The sequence below is a fragment of the Rosa chinensis genome, chromosome 5 (genome assembly GCF_002994745.2).
Source record: "Rosa chinensis cultivar Old Blush chromosome 5, RchiOBHm-V2, whole genome shotgun sequence".
Taxonomy (NCBI): domain Eukaryota; kingdom Viridiplantae; phylum Streptophyta; class Magnoliopsida; order Rosales; family Rosaceae; genus Rosa; species Rosa chinensis.
This window is the reverse complement of record NC_037092.1, coordinates 33,739,787-33,758,718: the sequence shown is the minus strand read 5'-3', so window position 1 is coordinate 33,758,718 and position 18,932 is coordinate 33,739,787. Positions and strand designations below refer to the sequence as shown.

At 42.6% G+C, this 18,932-nt stretch overlaps 1 protein-coding gene across 1 annotated transcript; it reads right to left on the bottom strand.

Moving 5' to 3' along the window:
- Nucleotides 1-3,937: 3,937 nt before the first annotated feature.
- LOC112203674 (NAC domain-containing protein 6-like) lies at nucleotides 3,938-5,062 on the bottom strand. Its single transcript, XM_024344602.1, has one exon. The coding sequence runs from the start codon at nucleotides 5,060-5,062 to the stop codon at nucleotides 3,938-3,940; it is 1,125 nt and encodes a 374-aa protein (XP_024200370.1).
- Nucleotides 5,063-18,932: the final 13,870 nt, after the last annotated feature.

Here is an 18,932-nt window from a genome sequence, read left to right as displayed (position 1 = left end):
ATCATGTCAATCATTTTCTGTCAATTGGTAGAGCAATTTACCTTGCAATATTAGCAAACTCGAAACTCTTTCATGCACTTTGTAAGAACAGATGAAAGTGGAGAAGCAAAGTCTGCGCATTCATTATAGAGGCACAGTATATAACTATATATACAACCCTAACACTAAAGAGAGACCTAAACTGCTAGATTAGGCTTATTACTCTAACACACTCTGACGCAGTTAGAAGTAACCCTAAGTTTACAAACAATAAACCTAAAACAAGAATTCCGGAGTCCACCTGAGATAAAAGAGAAAACTCTTAATTTGATTGATAATATGATAAAAGATAGGTTCTACAGCCGTTTAAGGTTTTTTTTTTTTTGAATCCAAGGAGGTCAGATATATTAATGTTCAGCAAGCAGTACCAGAAACGACACACCCATAGGGGCCGACAGAAAGAGTCGTCTTGTAGGACATACAAAGGACCTATACTAACATAGAACCTACGCACTCCCGAGTACACCCACCTTTTAAGGACTAATAATTAAGCACCTTTATTCTTACAAAATCTAGGAGCTCAGAAACAAGGAAATATAAAAGTTAACAACCGAGCTAACTAGATTCTGTGACCTATGAAAATTTAAACATTACTAGTTGAGGATGAAGCTCCAACATCCCCACAAATGTCACCATCAGTCGGCAGCTGCTCCATATATTTAGAGGTACTGCTTATATCTTTTTCCTCCTGCACTTGACCAGGGCGATCACTTTCCCTAAGCTTCCACTTCTTAGACTTCCTACCCTGGAACTCATTCTCCAGAACCTTTGCACACTTCGGTTTGTTCTTACTTCCCTTTGGTTTACCCAATTTCTTCTTCCTTGGCGAGACAATCAGTTGACCATTTTTGTGTTGCAGGACAAGCTGCATCCCATCGTCCACTTGGAGTAAAGGTTCAGTGTAAGACACACCTCTCTTCCCCAAATGATCGAGTCCCTCCACAGCTTTACGCTTAGTTCCTGAAGTAGGATAGCTCTGATGGGAAACAACCATCACCTCTGTACCCTTACCCTTATCCATCCCTAGGGGCTCGATCAACTCCATCGGGGATTTCTTCCCCACTTTACCTAGAGGAGTATGGCAAGCCTGCTTTGTCCAAGTTGCTAAGAACTCAGCTAGGTTAAAATCCCCGAACAGCGAAGAAAAAAGCTGAAGGTTACTAGCCAGCAAGGAATGATGTGGTGGATCAGTTCCCACTAACACCGCCTCGGTTTACATGGAGGCTGAAAGAAACAAGATCCTACATGGAGGGCCTTGGTTTTATAGAAATACAATAGTGGTGCTAGGAGGTTATGACGGTATTGGTGAGGTTCCACTGCATCTGGGGGAAGCATGGGTTGTAGTTAAGGGCCTTCTGGTGGGTCTTCGAAATAAGGCTGCGCTGAACTTGGTGGGATTAGCCCTGGGGCGTGTGATCCGTTTCGACCAGAATGCCCTATATAAGAAGGAAGCAGAGCAAAGGATCCGATTAGTTTTTGATGTTTGACGACGACTTAGGTTTGGATGCTTTTCGAGTTTTCACTAACGGTGGTGCCTGAACTGTCGTTTAACTTTGAAAAGGTCAGAGGTTTCTGTCAGAGCTGTGGCTTCTTTATGCATGGTGAGACAGGATGCGATGCCTGTTTGACTAAGGAGAGAGATGAGATCATGGCTCAGATCCAAGCCACGACTATGGCTGGACTATCATTTACTGTAGGGGAACGTGGGCATTGGACTGAGGGAGAAAGATGCAGGTTCAGAGGGTGATTGTGATTGCGTCGGAACCGGTGGTAGAGGAGCCGGTTTAAGGTTGTTTATATATGGGAAAAGAAACCCTAGGGCGACTAACAATGAAACCCTAAAGCCCATGGGTTAAAACAAAACAAATCCAAATCAAACTAGAAAACCAAAAATTTTGAAAAATAGTAAATTGCAGTTTTAAGGCCCGAAACGATCCCAAAAGCCCAAAAAAAACCCACACATTGTGGCAAAGCAACGAGTTTTGTTCCTGGCGTGGTTCCCTTTCCAAAAAGGTATAACAATCATGATTCGGACACCGAATGACAAATTGCAGCAAATCGGGTTTTCCTTTTTCACAATTGAGCTATTCTTCAATCCTTGTTGCCATCCGTTCTACATCACACTCATCCTCTTCTTTCCCTCAGACTAAAATTCAAGGTAACTGACTAGCGCTTCTCTCATGCAGCGTTGCCTGTATTGCACACTTATAATATACAAGTACAATGGCATGGATGTGCAAAGAGAATATGCTTCAAGGTTAATAAACTGCATATGTTATAGCTAGAAAGAAAAAAGAACAAGGCAAATAGTAAAGATCAATTGAGGACCTTGATAAGTAACTAAATTCTTGTAATATTCTGAGCCATTCCTTCACTCTTAACTGCAAAGAACTATAGTAGTTCAATAGAATGTAAGCCGGTTTATTTTGCAATTTGAAAGTAGTTACAAAGTGAAAAAGAAAGGAACAATGAGGAGACAAACTATGATACTATGATATTTATCATATACTCATTTTACATCTATTTGAACAAAAATAATAATGATTTAAATTAAAATTACAACATTGAGAACGAAGTTACCATATTCATTTACACTATTTACATATAATTAAACAAAAATTATAACATTGACAACAAATTTGTTCAAAAACTTGTAATAAGGTCGTAGGTGGTGTAATTACCATTATTAAAACTAAAATTACATAGGACTCAACATTACTACTCTAACAACAAATTTGTTGTCACATTTATAAATGTGTGTATGAGATACGGGTATGTATTATAAAATTTTCCATGAGAGACGGGAACCATGAAGCCAAACTCCTAATAACAAAAGATAATGGCGAAAATCCAAATGCATGGGAAGCAAGCATCCAATTAGAAGTATGACTATTGATGCTACAACATTACTGTAATTGACATAACATATTTTTATTTGCTGTTGAAATAGAATTATAGAATTTACAGTGGTTCATGCCATCGATTTTCTCTTCCAATTTAGCTTGACCTATACAATAGATATACAGTTCTTTAATTATCCAATTTGGCCGTTTGATCAAATCATGTTACATTAGCACTCACGAGGAAATGGTAGGAAAAATTTCCATGACTACTTTGCACTGACTGATAGTGGCTTTAATTTTTTTTTTCCTTTGCTTGATTAGTTTATTGTGACATTTTGTTAAGTTTCTCTGTAAATCTCGCACATATGACCGCTAGATTTTGACACTCGATCAGGATGAAGCATTTGTGGTATTGCAAGTATAAAATGGGGAGGATATTATAATTCCCGAACAGGTAAATTGATTAGAGTATGAAGCAGTTGATGATGATACTTATTACTTTTAATATTATGGCCACAAAGCTTGAATTCTTGTTTCCCAATTGAGATAGCCATAATGGTAATGTAAGCTGATGAAATGTGGGAATCCCGCATTATCAAATGAATTCTCTTTCCAAGTTTAATGTAAGTACTGGGTTTGGGGAGATATACATCAAGATTCTATTGAGATATATTTTGTTGACATCTTGAGCAGTGACAAATAAAATCATTGTGTTCTCTTTTCTACTGCAGATGAGGAACAATTAATGTAATGAACTTATAATTATAATTATGATATACTGAGAAGCAGAAGAGTCGGACATGTTTATACAACTACATGGAGCAAATTATCTGACACTATATATATATATATTCTAAGTCCTATATTTCATTCATATGAACACGATCAAGAATTTTTTTGAGGGCTGGAACCCAGTCTAGCTGGGGGGTTAGGCACCCATTTTACTAGTTGGAGAAGAAGGTACAACGGGGGACGTAACGCCTAAATCCTGTGAAATTACATGAATTGATTCTCGTACAGATCCTTATTATAAAAAGAAAAGAAAAAAATGTCAACTAAAATGCTAAGTACTCAAAATCTGAATTAGCAGCATTCCAGTCACCAACTTCCATGGTATTTGGCCGCTCATCATTCATTAGCTCCTCCAGAAAAATATTGGGCAAGTTTGCCATTTGCTGAACATGATTTTCATCTTGGTGATACTGAAGGCCACTCATTTCATCACCTGCAAGTTTCTGCTCAAGATTTCCTTCTCCTAGTTGAGGCTGAGCTTCAAATTCATCTTTAAACCACTTTTCTAGTTCAGCCAACTCCAATGACTGTGCTCCTTGATCAACCCCGAAATGCTCGAGTTCCATATTCTCATCCACTTGCAAGGCAACTGGCCACGGTTCAGCTTCTAACGTTGTTGGTCCCGATTCTTGTACAGGTTCTAATAGTGCTGGTTGCGATAATTGTTGGTCAAACCATTTTTCTGCTTCAGCAAAGTCAAATGATGGTGTTGCAACATTACCAGCGCATGGTAGAAGGCATTGCCACTTCGCTTGCGGCTCGTCAATGTTCAAATTATCATTTCCATCATCGTCCTGGTCAGAGTCTCCCAGCATCTCCTCTTCTTCTTGCCTTTTTCTTTTCTTTTCAGGTTGCTCATCGTTTTTCCTAAGTAAACAAAGAACATAGTCTTTCTTGTTTACTTGTTTCTTGTGTACGAGTTGCGACTCATCAAGTTCGTACTCGTACATGATCCAGCGACCGTCATGCACAGAGCCCTTGTTCTTATAGGTGTAGGTTTTCTTGAAACCAAGAATAGTAGTTGTTGGCTGCTGATTCTGATCAAGAAGATATATCTCTTTGGCTGCGTTCTGCCCTTTCCAAGTACCTCCACTCCCGACGGTTCGACTTATACGCGAGCCTCTGGCTGTCTTCTTCTTCTTTTGGGTGAAGAAGTAAAGATCCTTGTTCTTCCTCAAGTCGTTTGCCCTTCTTGCTTCAAATCTTTCCCATATCTTCCAAGGGTCTTGGTCACCGTAAAGATCTAACTCGCAGATAAGGTCGTCTTTTCCAGGCACCTCCTTGCTGTTCACCTTGGGTTTAAGGTAGAACATGAGTAGTTCATCTTCCATAGGGCAAAACCTTTGGCCTGGAAGAAGCAGTAGACCATCATAACCACCATTCTCCATGAATCTTTGATTCTTTTTGTTTTGCTGCGTTTTCTTTAAGAACCTCGAACGAATAGAGCGTCGACTGGTTTCAGAAACTAGTCGTGACCTAAAGATGGAGATTGTACTGAATAAAAGGGGATTTTTCTTTTGAAAGAAACTGCCCTAAGCGTGAAGACTGAGCAGGGTGATTTTAGAAACTATGACCCATGGTGTGGCAGGATGGATTTATAGCAATGAAAGCACGTGACCGAGTTCGTATAGGCTAGGGAACCCCCGTTTTTCTCTTTGCTTGATGATTAAGTAATAAAATTCTTAAGCCAAAAATTAATTAATAAGTCCATTCAGAACTCAGATTGAGATGTACGTAGCTACGTACATGAGATCTGTATTCATAATAACTTTTTATGTCGATGTGTAATTTTGCAGCCTGAAATATGAACCTGCCTAGGTGCTTGCCTAGTAGCCGTCCCAATGGGAAGCGTGGCCTAAGGAAAAATTTCCTTAATTTTCAAACTCAGGCCTCAACTTTTAATTTTGCTTTATTATGCTCCTATACTAAAGACATTGAAAAACTTTGGTTCTAACAGACCCCAAAAAAAAAAAAAAGCCTTTTGTTGTTCCTCGTTCCAAATAAAAGGCAATGTACAGTCAAAAGTGGTGAGCTACACCTCTCTCTAGAAACCCTACGCCCTACACGCATCGAAAGTTTCATTGTGATCTCCAATCTCCGTCCGATGGCACTTCTTTGGGATGTCATTGCCGGACGAGCATCCATGTAGCGTTACTCGACGCTGGACTAACGGATTCTAGGCGTTGTACTAGGGAAGTTTAAGGTTCAAGTTCTTTGGTCAAGAATGGTGGATGCGATTGCTGCAGACGGCAAAGTCTTCGTTTTATTTTCGCTGATTGGTCTGGAGATGGTAGAATGGTTGGACTGGGTTCCTGAGTTGGTAGTGGGCGGCTTCTCCCGTGTTTCATTGGCAAGTCAGATGTAGGGGTTTTGAAGGCGAGGAGGATCTGTTCGGATCGATCATGGTGGAGGTGGCGCTTGGTTTGGATTGATGGAATGACGGTTTTGCAGCAACGCTTTGGTCCGAAGTTGGCGGTTGTCCGGCAGGGATGGTGCGAAGGCGATGCAAGCACAGGGGCTGTTGGTATGTTTTTGGGTTGCTGACCCATCTTTGATTGGGTTGGAGTTTGTGCCTTAAATCTAGTTTGTCTAGCACCTATTTTCTGATGGTTCTATTGGGTTTCGCCCTAATCTAGTTTTTAGGTTTTTTGCCTGCAAATGGTCTTGGGTCTTTGTCGGCTTAATTCTTACTTTCTCTAGTTGTACACTAATTGAGGTCTCTGGGTGACTAGATTTATTATTTAAGGGAGTTAGGTTGTGAAGGTTTAGGTTCTTTTGATTTTAGGTTCGAATAAAATCATTTGTTTGCAATGAGAGTTACCTGTCATACTGCTTGGCGGCTTGTGCCATTTATGATTTTGGTGTGAGACGGCATATGATGTACGTGCCTTTTGGCCATGGATAAATTAATGAAATTATCTATTAAAAAAAAACATTGTATAGTCTGTACTATTACAAGATTCATTAGCCGGGCTAGTACTATTACTTTCCATCACTAGGTGTATAGTTTCGAGTATTTTAATTTCAAGCCGGTTAAAAAGGCATCATTTTCTGGTAAACGTTAACATAGCGGCACAGTACTTACACATGGATTCTTCTATTTCTATGCAAAACTCATCGAGTTAAGTACAACCTGTTTGAACCCAAAATGAGCATTTTGGCCTGACAAGGCGTGTCTTGGAGAAATTGAGCCAATGTCAATGGCTCAAGCTATATATTGTCAACAAGTTCGAAATATAGAGGCTAAATAAAGCCTACCTGCAGAATTATGGATGATTATGCAAGCTGCAAGAAAAGGCACGCCCATGCGAATATTCATACTCCATTCAATTAAGGAATTTGGCATGCACGTGGGGAAGCATTCAACTACATTTCATGGTAGCCAACAGGGATTACTCATCATGATTCCATTAGTGCTTAAGTGTTTAACCCACCATGATTCCATTAGTGCTTAAGTGCTTAAACCATCATGATTTGTTTAAGGCCAACCACTATGGCTTGGTAGCCTATATATAGAGGCTACGACGAAGTAACAAGACACAATTCATCAATTCATCTCTATGATAATCCAAGCCTTTCCAGAGGAACCCCTCTCCTTCTCTTACCAGTGACCACACTCCAATCCCTAAATCCTCAAGAGCCGACTGTCAGTGCCACCAAACCCTCTGTCAACGTGCTTCGGTCCTAGTCTCCTCAGGACCCAACTGTAGTACTCTGACTACAACGGTTACTGAACCAGCCAAGCAAGGGTAACCCCCTCGCAAACTAGCCAAGCTAAAGTCAAGCTTTAGCAAGTTCTCCCCACTTCCCAGTGATTTTCGCTCTACTCGATCTACGACGTCGAGTGTGGTTTGTATGATTTTGAAGAAGCTTAGCAAAAGTCCTCACCACAAGGCACAAAGAATCCTGCAACGAGGTTGATGCTCCCCTTATCCACAATCGCTCGAAAGAAGTCAGGTCAAGGGACACCCCCGACAACCGCACCTGAACAGTGCTGGCATACCGGCGTAGAAAAGAGACTGTTGACCAGCTGGAACAAAACTAGAGCCAAACATTTTGGGATGCCCAGTGGGACATGCTGCATAGCGTTTCTTCGCAATTGCAGCCATTGGGAAGTCAAACGCAAACCCTTATCAAAATGTTTACGTTAACTGCCTGAAACACAAGACCTCCAGTTACAGACAGCACTAGCGTGCAGACTGTCGTGGTCTTTCTGAAGAACTGGTAATCCAGAGATTTTCCCTCAATCCGCCATCGACCGAGATGACAACCGAGCAAGGAGGAAATCGACAGCCTACTACTGAAGGAGAGAAAGTTCCCGCCACCCAGCCTAATAAGGTTGGCAATGCGTCTAGCATCACCCAGGTAGCCTCGAGAGCGGTTGCAACTATTGACTTTGTGCCTATTCCCGTTCCAGAGAATGCGACCATAGAAGAGCGGCTTAATATCCTTTAACAGAATTCTGCGGCATACCATGAGAAGATGGAAAAAGCACTTGCGGAGGACAGCTGACGGCTTGATGAATTCATGATCTCGGTCAAGAGGCTTGAGCTAGGGGCACAACAAACACAAGGGCAGTTGGATGGCATGAACCAAAAAATGCAGAAGAACCACGAAAAGCTGTTGGCCGCAAGCAAACACATCGCCACAGACATCGCGGCTATCAAAAATGAGGGATCCAATCTCGCGACCCAAGTTACCATGTAGAGAGCTAACTTAGACCAGGATAAAGAGGTTCTGAATAAAGCTCTGGGAGATCCTAATGCCATCCTTGGTTCGCTTGGCCAACCCACAAGGTCAGGAAAGTACATACCGCAGAATGCTCAAGAAAAAGCTAGCGGCGGCAGTACGACCACATCCGCTCTAACTACAACTGCCGCATCAGTCAGAGGTAAAGAGACTACTCTGGCAAAGGATGGAAAGAACAACGCCGCGTCATCAGTCACGCAAGGAACCAGGACTTTGAAAAATAATGAGGGGGCCCTTGTTGACCATAGCCAGTCTCCCAAATACGACAGCGACGGAGTTGAATACTTGCACCAGGACCAGCCTTCAGCGAGCCAACAGGTTGGAAGTCCACCAATGATCACCGCGGCCGCAAAGGGTCAGTCAGCAGCGGGTTTTATGTCACAAACGTAGATCCAACACAAAATGACCCATAGAGGCGGCATATTTTTGGTTAATCAGGCTTCACAGGCGCCATCGCTGATCTGGCCAGTTGATGATATAGTGGTTCACCCACCTCCTCCTGATCCAAGATATGTAAGGAGAGAGGAGGTAGAAGTAATCATCAGGGCCGCGAACCAGAGGCCTAACCTGGAGGAGGCCTACCAGGGGCCTTTCCCACCGTACATTACACAGACATTTTATCCTTGGGGATATAAGAACATTACATTCTCTACTTTCTCGGGAAAGGAAGTCAAAAGTGTTGAGGCCCATTTGGTCAGGTTTAAAGTACAGTGTGGCCAATACCAGAACGATGACAATCTGAAGTGTAACATCTTCGCTACTTCTTTGTCGGGGCTGCCTTCACCTGGTTCACTAAGCTGCAACTGGGATCAGTTGCGAGTTGGCCTGCGATGGAGAAGCTGTTCAAGGAAACCTTCGGGACTATCAAGCTGGAAGTAGATCTGGCTTCACTCACTCAAATGGCTCAGCAGCCAACTGAATCCGCTGTCACGTACTTTCAGCGCTTTCAGATCCAGAAAGGAAAGTTGAACGTGATTCTGCCGGAGAAAGAACTGGTGACTTTGGCAACCAAAGGCTTAGAGCCCCGACAACGGAAAAAACAGCATGGAAGCATGTTTAATTCCATGGGGGAACTGATCACAGAAGTAGGCATTTTCGAGCACTTGCTCAGGGAGATGGACGCTATGAAAAACGCCTTGAATGGGACATACATCCCATGGAAAAGCCTAACAGTGGTTGCGTTTAGCCATCAATCCAGTTCCTTTGTTCCTTACTACAAGAGTGAGGAATCTAGCATAGCAGAGGCTGACAAGTCTGAAGAAGACGAGATAGCTGCGCTGGAACTCCAGGGAAAAAGGCTTCAACGCTAAAGCAACTAAATTTGTGCAAAGAGCCGGTGAAGCTCAAGTCGGTGGTTTTCACCAAACCAGAGTTCACGAGTTATACTTACGACGCGAACAAAGTGCATGAAATCTTGGATGAAATGATCGCTGCGAAGATGGTGAAAACCGACTTTGGCCCATTTCCCAAACCAGAGTAGCTAAGGGCGAAGAAATACTGCAAACTCCATAATATGTGTAATCATAATACAGCCGATTGTGTTAAGCTAAAGGATCAGATCCAAATCTGGTTAAATAATGGTAGTTTGCAAGTAGTGGTGTCGACAACAGCAGCAGCGCTGGTGGACTTAGATCTCTTCCCAGATATCGGCATCAACATGGTGAACATGGCATGGGGTGCAAAAGATCAGCAAAATCAAAGTCCAGACCACGCGGCTAAGGATTTGAAAAAGGCTGGAGACAAAGCCACAAAGCGGGAATCCAAGACTCGTTTACCCATCATCCTATGCTCGCGGTGCAAGGAAGAATGTGACACTTAAGCGCTGCATGAGGAAACATCCCAGACTGTCCGTTTTGGATCTCTGCCACCAATAAGGTTAGTATCATCTTCTAGAAACTTCCAACCATGCAGCCCAAGAGTGCACGGTGGTTTAGAAACTCCTTCTCCAAGGGACTCAAACTTATTCAAAAAGTTGAAAGCCACGAGGGAAGAAGGGTAGGCGGATAAGCGGCAAGGGGTTTTAACCAGACCTTGCATTCCGCCGGTGTCGACGTTCTCCATTAAAAAAGGGAGATGGTATAACAAAACAAGGGCAAGGTGGTGGAGATTAGCTCTTCAAGGAAGAGAAAACTCCAGCGGAGGTTTGGGGAAGCAAAGAAAACCTTGGAAGCGCTAGATCAAGGACTGATCAAACCATCACAATTACTAAAATCTCCAGAAGAGTACCAGAGACAATTGGAGGCACTGACCTCCAAGAGATTCGTTTCCCCTTGAGTTCAGAAACAGCAGCCCAAAGTATCGTGCGAAGAGCGAAAGCCATGTGCCCCCAAGAGTAGAGGAGAAGTCCCTAGTTCCCGTGAGGCGAGAACCGCCGCCAGCTCGTAAAGTCAATTTTTGGAGGAGAATATCTCGCGAAGGAAGAAATAGCGAGCCTTCAATCTTTGATAGGCTAGGGGGCAAAGACAATCAATCCGCGACAATGGCATGAGACTCTTTGGGCCTACCACACTTCTAAGCGAAATCCCACCGCAACAACACCTTATGCTTTGATGTTTGGCCATGATGCAGTCCTGCCTTTGGAAGTCAACGCCAATCATTACGAGTTCAGAGCAACATCATCTCATTGGAGAAGACTATGTTTAGGCTATATGGCAGGAACATGAAGACTTTAGCGAAAAGCGCTTGGAGGCTTTAGATAGTTTGGTCATGGAAAAGCAACGAGTCACTCGTGCCTATGACAAGCGGACGTGGGGAAGGAGTTACAGCGAAGGAGAGTTGGTTTGGAAAGCAGTTCTCCCGCTTGGTGAAAAGTTAGATGGTCGCGGCAAATGGACTTCAAGATGGGAAGGCCCGTACATCATCTATAAAATCTTAGAGAAATGAGCTTTTCATCTCAAGGACCTGGATGGAGATGTCCATCATAACCCTATCAATGGTAAATACCTGAAGAAATACTTTCCTAATGTCTGGGACTCGGAGGAGTCGTAGACAGTTTCTTCGCATAACACATGGGGGGAAATTCTAGTGTTCCTACACTCGCGAAGCCCATTCATGAAGGACTGTTTTTGAGGCCCATAATCGTTTCTTCGCTACGCCTAGCAACACTAGGGGGCAACACTACACTATACTAAGCCAAATTAGCGGCTTAGGAAAATTTTTTGAGCTTTGTCTCTTCTCTCGAAGAGAAAACAACTTCACGGAAAATAAGGTCGAGGTGTAGATTTTCTTAAAACCTTCGCCGCGAGGCTCTTTTTGACGAGGAGTATATTTTAAAAGTTCATATTATTTTCAATATACAACTATGGGGGCCTTGCGAGACACAATTATTGGCTCTTGACAGATATTTGAAAATATTATTGTATTCATAAAGTGGCTTTGCTGCCAAAAGCAATACATTCATTACAAAGCCAAAGGTGGCTAAAATACAAAACAGGAATCTTCGGATATCTTCTAAATCTTTCTTCAAATGGAAGCGGTAGAGGAATCCAACATAGGCTTGGCCAACACCATTATCCATGAGAAGAGGAGACTCCAGTGAAAGAAAATGAAGCTTCCAAGCCCTCTCAATTGAAAGCAGCTATGGAATCCAACGTCGGGTTGAGCCGTGCCATTATCTCCGGGAGGGGCAGAGAGTGAAGGAACATAATATCTGCTTGAGTCTCTGCACCTCCGTTAGCCTTGGTAACCACCATTAGTTGGAAGTGAAGTATGGGAACAGCCATTCTGTAGCTTGAACCCATTCCTTCAAAGAGTCCATCCCTTCTCATCCCTCCAAGATTCTGTCAAGAAGAGAGAGGGGGAGAAGAGGTGAAAACCAAAGCCCCTTCTATCTGGAGGGCACAACACGGGCCGAGTCCAGAATGAAGGAAACAGAGGAGGAAAGACGAATCATAAAGTGGTCTCCCTCCATTTTCCAGTTTCGCTCCGCGTGTGGGATTCTAACAAAAATGATCTCACATAACAGTAGATCCCACACTTGGAGCCCCCTCGCGTTTCTAAACCAATCTGAAGCCTGGCATTTTCCATCTAGACTTCCAGAAGGTCGAAACAAGGGGTTGCCTGAGATTACGCCATAAAGCCTAACCCACGCTTGAGATTACGCCATAAAGCCTAAAATTTAGAGGCTAAGGGCCATTTCCTGAGGGCAAGATTTGTGAAGAAGGAGAAAGAGAAGCAAAGATTGAAAGGCCATTGTTGAGGATCTGAAACTTAAAGGAAGGTTTTTGGCATAAACGTTCCCATCCCCAGAATGCACCTATTTATAGGAACAGGGCATGCAAATCTCCACCCTTGGATGGACAGTCGAAGAGTCAAACTAAGCGTCAGTAAATCTTGATTAAATTGCCATAAATCTCGGAAAAGAATGGATTATTGGCGCGTGGGGGAACCGAACGGTTTTCAAGGAGGTAACTGTCCCATTTTCAATATTATCTTCTCATGGTGGAGTTTTCAACAGTTAGTTAATGTGAAGTTAGAGACTCAAAAAGAAGATAAAACCAAAAGTTTTGAGTTGGGACCAGCAGGTGGATCCAAAAGATAAATATTAGTTAAGAAATAAAGACGTCGTCGGTACTACAAGAAGAATATATATATATATATATATATATTGTACTATAATTGGGCCTAAGGAAATCACTACTATAAGTCATAAGAGGCCTAAAGTGGCCGGCCCTCAAAATCAAGCTTCACACAAAGCGCCTCAACCTGGAAGCCTGTAGAAAGGGCCTCGTTTTCAATCAACAAGGCTTGATCTTTAGCTCGAGCCAAGTGGAGAGTCAATTCTTCGGAGGCAGCCAAGGGAGCGTCCAGTTGGGCTTCCTCCGCACTGAGCTCGTTGTTCACATGGGCCAAACGAGCTTGGAGATGTCAGATCTGCGCTTCTAAGTCTAACTAGTGAGGTGCCGCGAAGAGTCTCCATCTAACTAGCGAGTTTATTTCGTACCACGCGGGCCGTACGAGCTCGAGCCTCCACTGCAGATTGGCGAGTGCGGGCCACGTCAAGGTCTTTCAACAACTTCTCTATAGTGTCGAGCTGAGTTGGATTGACCGCATGCTCTCGGTGAAGGAACACAATGGTTTCCCAGATCCTGGGGAGTTCTTCAGGCCCCAGTCGCCACTGTCCCAAAAGGTTTCGAAGCTCTGTCCTTGCTAGTTCAGCGGCAGTAGGAAGAGTTTCCTCAAGGATTCGAGCTAGCTTTTCAAGCCTAGTGGGAGGAGGAGGCGGAGGATTCACAGCACGATCATAAGTCACCAATGCTAGAGGGTCGATTGGTTTCTCAATTCTTTCATCTTCAGCATAATTTCCCTCAATGACCCCCTGAGCTTGGTCTGACATCTCAGCCGCGGGAGATTCTGGAAATTCAATGCGAGGTTCATCAGTAGAGTGTTAGAACCGAGCAGCTCCGAGAGTAGAACCTTCTGCCTCAACGCTCGCCTCATCTCTTTCTGAAATGAAGAGACCACCACTGCTCGCCTTATCCCCCAAACCTGGGATGTACGTCCAGCCGGCCAGAGCTTCGGCGTCAAAGACCACCTTCTCTGTACAAACAGAATCCTGGTCAAGTTCAGAAATGTCAGAGAATGGGTTTGGAACTAAAGGGAAATAGAAAGCATTGGCCAACAGTGGCTTACCTCTTGAGCTGTTGGGTCAATATCTGGTACATGGTCACCAAGAGGAAGAGGCCCCGCTTCATTCACCTCTTGGACCTCTAGTGCCGCGGGAATCTCTATCGTCATTAGTTTCTCATAAGCAGCAGAAGCCTCAAAGTGGCTTTCCAAGCTTTCATGCTCCGGGGAGTCGTCATAGGAGATCTTTATCAAAATGAGTAGGATTTGTTGTGATGCCCCCGACCAGCCATATCCATTCTCAAAGGAACTTGAATGTCATCAAACTGACCATGCACATAGGGGCCAAAGTCAATGAGCAACCTCGTGATGGTAAGAACATCCAGCAGAGTTATGCTCATCTGCCTAAACTGGAAATCGAATGTATTGCTGGAGGTGTTCCAGAAGCAGAGAGCCAGCGAACAAGGTAAATACTTACTGCTATACACATGGTGAAGCTACCACCAAGGAAGAGAAGGATCCTCATTCGCGATCAAAAGAAGTCTCCTTTGCATGCGGGGCACGCTAAAGTTCTGATCTACTACAACCTGCCTAAGTTTCGCCAATTCACTACATACCAGACATCAGATACATGGGGGGCACTAAAGTTGGCAAAGAAAGCGTCAGTTCATGACAAAGGCAATTCAGATTGTGACATTCAAGCTTTATGGCCTATTTAGAGGCCTATATGGAATCAGTCAAGTAATTTCAATCAAGCCAATACAAGTGGCTTTGGAGCAACGACATTATAAGAGCAGTGCTGATTCAAGACTTCTTCAATCAAGACGAAGACCTTTGACTTCGAGGTCTGGGGGGCAATATTTGAACCCAAAATGAGCATTTTGGCCTAACAAGGCGTGTCTTGGAGAAATTGAGCCAATGTCAGTGGCTCAAGCTATATATTGTCGACAAGTTCGAAATATAGAGGCTAAATAAAGTCTACCTGCGGAATTATGGAAGATTATGCAAGCTGCAAGAAAAGGCACGCCCATGCATATATTCATACTCCATTTAATTAAGGAATATGGCATGCACGTGGGGAAGCATTCAACTACATTTCATGATAGCCAACAGGGATTACTCATCATGATTCCATTAGTGCTTAAGTGTTTAACCCACCTTGATTCCATTAGTGCTTAAGTGCTTAAACCATCATGATTTGTTTAAGGCCAACCACTATGGCTTGGTAGCCTATATATAGAGGCTACGACGAAGTAACAAGATACAATTCATCTCTATGATCATCCAAGCCTTTCCAGAGCAACCCCTCTCCTTCTCTTACCGGTGACCACACTCCAGTCCCTGAATCCTCAGGAGCCGACTGTCAGTGCCACCAAACCCTCTGTCAACGTGCTTTGGTCCTAGCCTCCTCGGGAGCCGACTGTGGTATCGCGACCACAACGGTTACGGAACCAGCCAAGCAAGGGTAACGCCCTCGCAAACCAGCCAAGCTAAAATCACGCTTTAGCAAGGTCTCCCCACTTCCCAGTGATTTTCGCTTTGCTAGATCTACGACGTCGAGTATCGATTGTGTGATTTTGAAGAAGCTTAGCAAAAGTCCTCACCATGAGGCACAAAGAATCCCGCGACGAGGTTGGTGCTCTCCTCGTCCACAATCTCTCGAAAGAAGTCAGGTCAAGGGACACCCCCGACGACCGCACCGGAACGGTGCTGGCACGCCCGTGCAGAAAAGAGACTGTTGACCAGCTGCAACAAAATTGGAGCCAAACACAACCATGATATACAAACAACAGATGTCCCATAGAACAAATTAAAGCAAAAATAGCGAACTTTTCCTTTAAAATGAAGGGAAAATTTCCCGATGATAGTCCTTTCCCATCAATCGGCATAAGGGGAACGTTAGTATTGTGGAGCAGAGCAATTTATCTTCAAGAAATTGGAGTGCTCCCTTTCTTCAGTACTAGTGAGTATATAATTAAACATTATTTGAAATGCAAATGTGTCATTCAGAAGCAGCTAAAACTTCAAAAGTTTAGTGTGCAACTGTAGATACATCTTAACTAGTGTTCTGAGTATATCATGAACAAATGGCCGGAGAAGACTCAGATCTCCATATAAGAAGATAATAATCTATAGCAACCAATATAAGTCAAGATAGAACCCGGAGCATCTTAAAGTTCTGCTAGACATACATCAGCCCTAAAAATTCTCTGAACGCTTGCATTCCTAGCTGCTGTTCTTAATCCCATATATATGACAACAAATTGCTTCAAATTCATTTGAAGGGAGGTACTACCATGGAGAAAAAAATACCCTCATGTCAATCATTTTTTGTCAACTGGCACCACAAAATGTTAGTATTCTGATGCGGAGCAATTTACCTTAGAATATTAGGAGACTCGAAACTCTTTCACTCGTCCTCCATTTTCGCCAGATTTAAATTCAAGGTAACTGACATGCGCCTCTCTCATGCACCATGTTTCATACTTAAAAATATACAAGTACAATGGCATGGATGTGCAAAGAGAATAAGCTTCTAAGAAGTTAATAAATTGCATATGTTTCGGCAAGAATGAAAGAAAACAAGGCAAATACCAAATCTGTCATTGAGGACGTTGAAATGCCTCGTATTGGAGGATTTAACAACTCTAAGGTACTAAATTTCTGTAATGTGCGTCAATCTATATTAAATAACATGGGCATGGGGATGAGCCTCCCAGCTTGACTGGGTTCCAAACCCCTTTTAGAAAAAAAAATTTCTGTAATGTGTAGAGCGGTCCTTCAGTCTTCAGCTGTAAAGCACTATAGTAGTTCAATAGATGGTGAGGAACCTGCCCTGTAGGAAAATGCCCCCATAGTTCCTTGTTCTTCGTATTGTAATCGTTGATAGCAAATAGCTTTGGCTTGGTCAAGTAAGACAAGACTCTCTTCAAACAAATCCACAAAACAGCACCATTGAACTCCCTCAATTCCGAATTCTTTAGCTCGACAGCTCCTGGGATCCACATAAACCATCCCTAGACCAAGGTTTTAAATATCGGTATTTTCATATATATCGGTACTTTGAAAAAAGGAGATATCGGATATATCTGGGATATATCGGGGATACAGTGTACGAAAATATCGTTTTTGAAAAAAGTCAATTTATTAGAAATTTAGAACTACATATAAATACATATGAATGTAAACTTCATCTACATCTACATCCAAAAAGAGACTCTAGGCGGTTGAAAAGCTGCTCGCTGGTCTATGAAAATGCAATAATCAGACCAAGACAGATAACCCATATAGTGCGAATTGTAGTGATGAACATGATAGTTATAGATCTCTTTAGAGCTGCCGACTGTTTCCCCTATAAGGGGATAATAAGGATGAACCCAACTAGATGACTGATCATATACTTCTCCATATTGATTATATCCATAAGCATCATAACCAAATTGATTGTTGCCTTCATGAGATTCATTTGAGATCCCACTGTGCTCTGTGCCTAAACTGATAGAGTCAAAACTTAAGGCAATTGAAGAAACATCAGATGGGGTACTTTGATCATCAGTTGCACCTCTAGTCCTCCTCCCATATCGGGTCTTCTCTTGAGCACCATGACTAGCTGTTCTCACTCCGTGGTCTTCATCTTGGGTGGCATGATCAAAATTACCTTCACATGTAAATTGGAATCCTCCATCCACAGAAGATTGTCCATATTCATAATATTCACCTCCACCACCTGTTCCGCTTCCACCCTCTCCACCATCATCAGAACTATCTGGAGTTGCTGTACCACCCCACGCATCATCACTATCTGAATTATCTTATGGGTATATAACAACTTCTTCAGATAAAACTCTCTCTACGTTGATTCTAGCATTAGTTGCAGTTTCTACAACTTGTGGAAGAGGTCTTCCAGCTTCATCATCGAGGTGTGCAGGCATAATCCAATCATGAAGTGGATCAATGCCATTATCAAGCGGCTCGCTTGCAACATGAAGTAGATCTATATACCTATTCACTTATTCCATTTGATAGTTACTTTAACATTTGAACTTTTAGCTTCTTTATACTATTCAACTACAGACTATACACTCATAGACTACACAGTAGCTTTATTATTCCTTACTTTTTTAAGATGCATAGCTAAAATTTAATACTCCGTACTCTGCACTCTCTTCTCATCATGTCATCCATATATGGTTCCTTGACTTCTTTATGCAATGTCATTTGGCCTCATTTGAATAATTGAACCTTTATGGCTTTATCTTCTTTCTATTATTCAACTATAGAGTTACAAACTACATACAGAGTTACAGAAATAGTCACAGACTACACAGTACCAAATAACTCCTCACACAGATTTGCATTTAGACTTTTAGAGAATTACTTCTCACCCAAAATCGCCTTGAGGGTATTTATCCAATTCTCCTCACCTAGATTCGCCTTGAGGGGTTTTTTTCCTCACCTAGATTCGCTTTGAGGGGATTTTCTACTCACCTAGATTCACCTTGAGAGGATTTCTCCTCACTCAAATTTAACTTTAGGAAATCTCTCTTCACACAGATTTTCATTTAGAGAATTACTGAGTTTTTTTTTTTATTTTTACCTCAAAGTTTACAAATATTTCTTCACTTTATCGGGATATATCGCAAATATCTAATATGTCGGAGAAATTTCGCAGAAACGGTGACAGATAAGATATTTACCCCCCTAGATATATCGGTCCGTCGAAAAAATGAGATATCGGGGGATATATCGGAAATATCGCAGAGATTTAGAACCTTGCCCTAGACGATATATATCGAGCATTATTTCTCCACTTGTAAAACCAAATGGTTGAAGAACACGACTTGGCAATCCTATCAGGCGTATCGTAAATAACTCATTCCACGATTCCATCACACCATATTCATTCATGACCCATATGTGAATCGTAGCTACACCTCCGTCAAA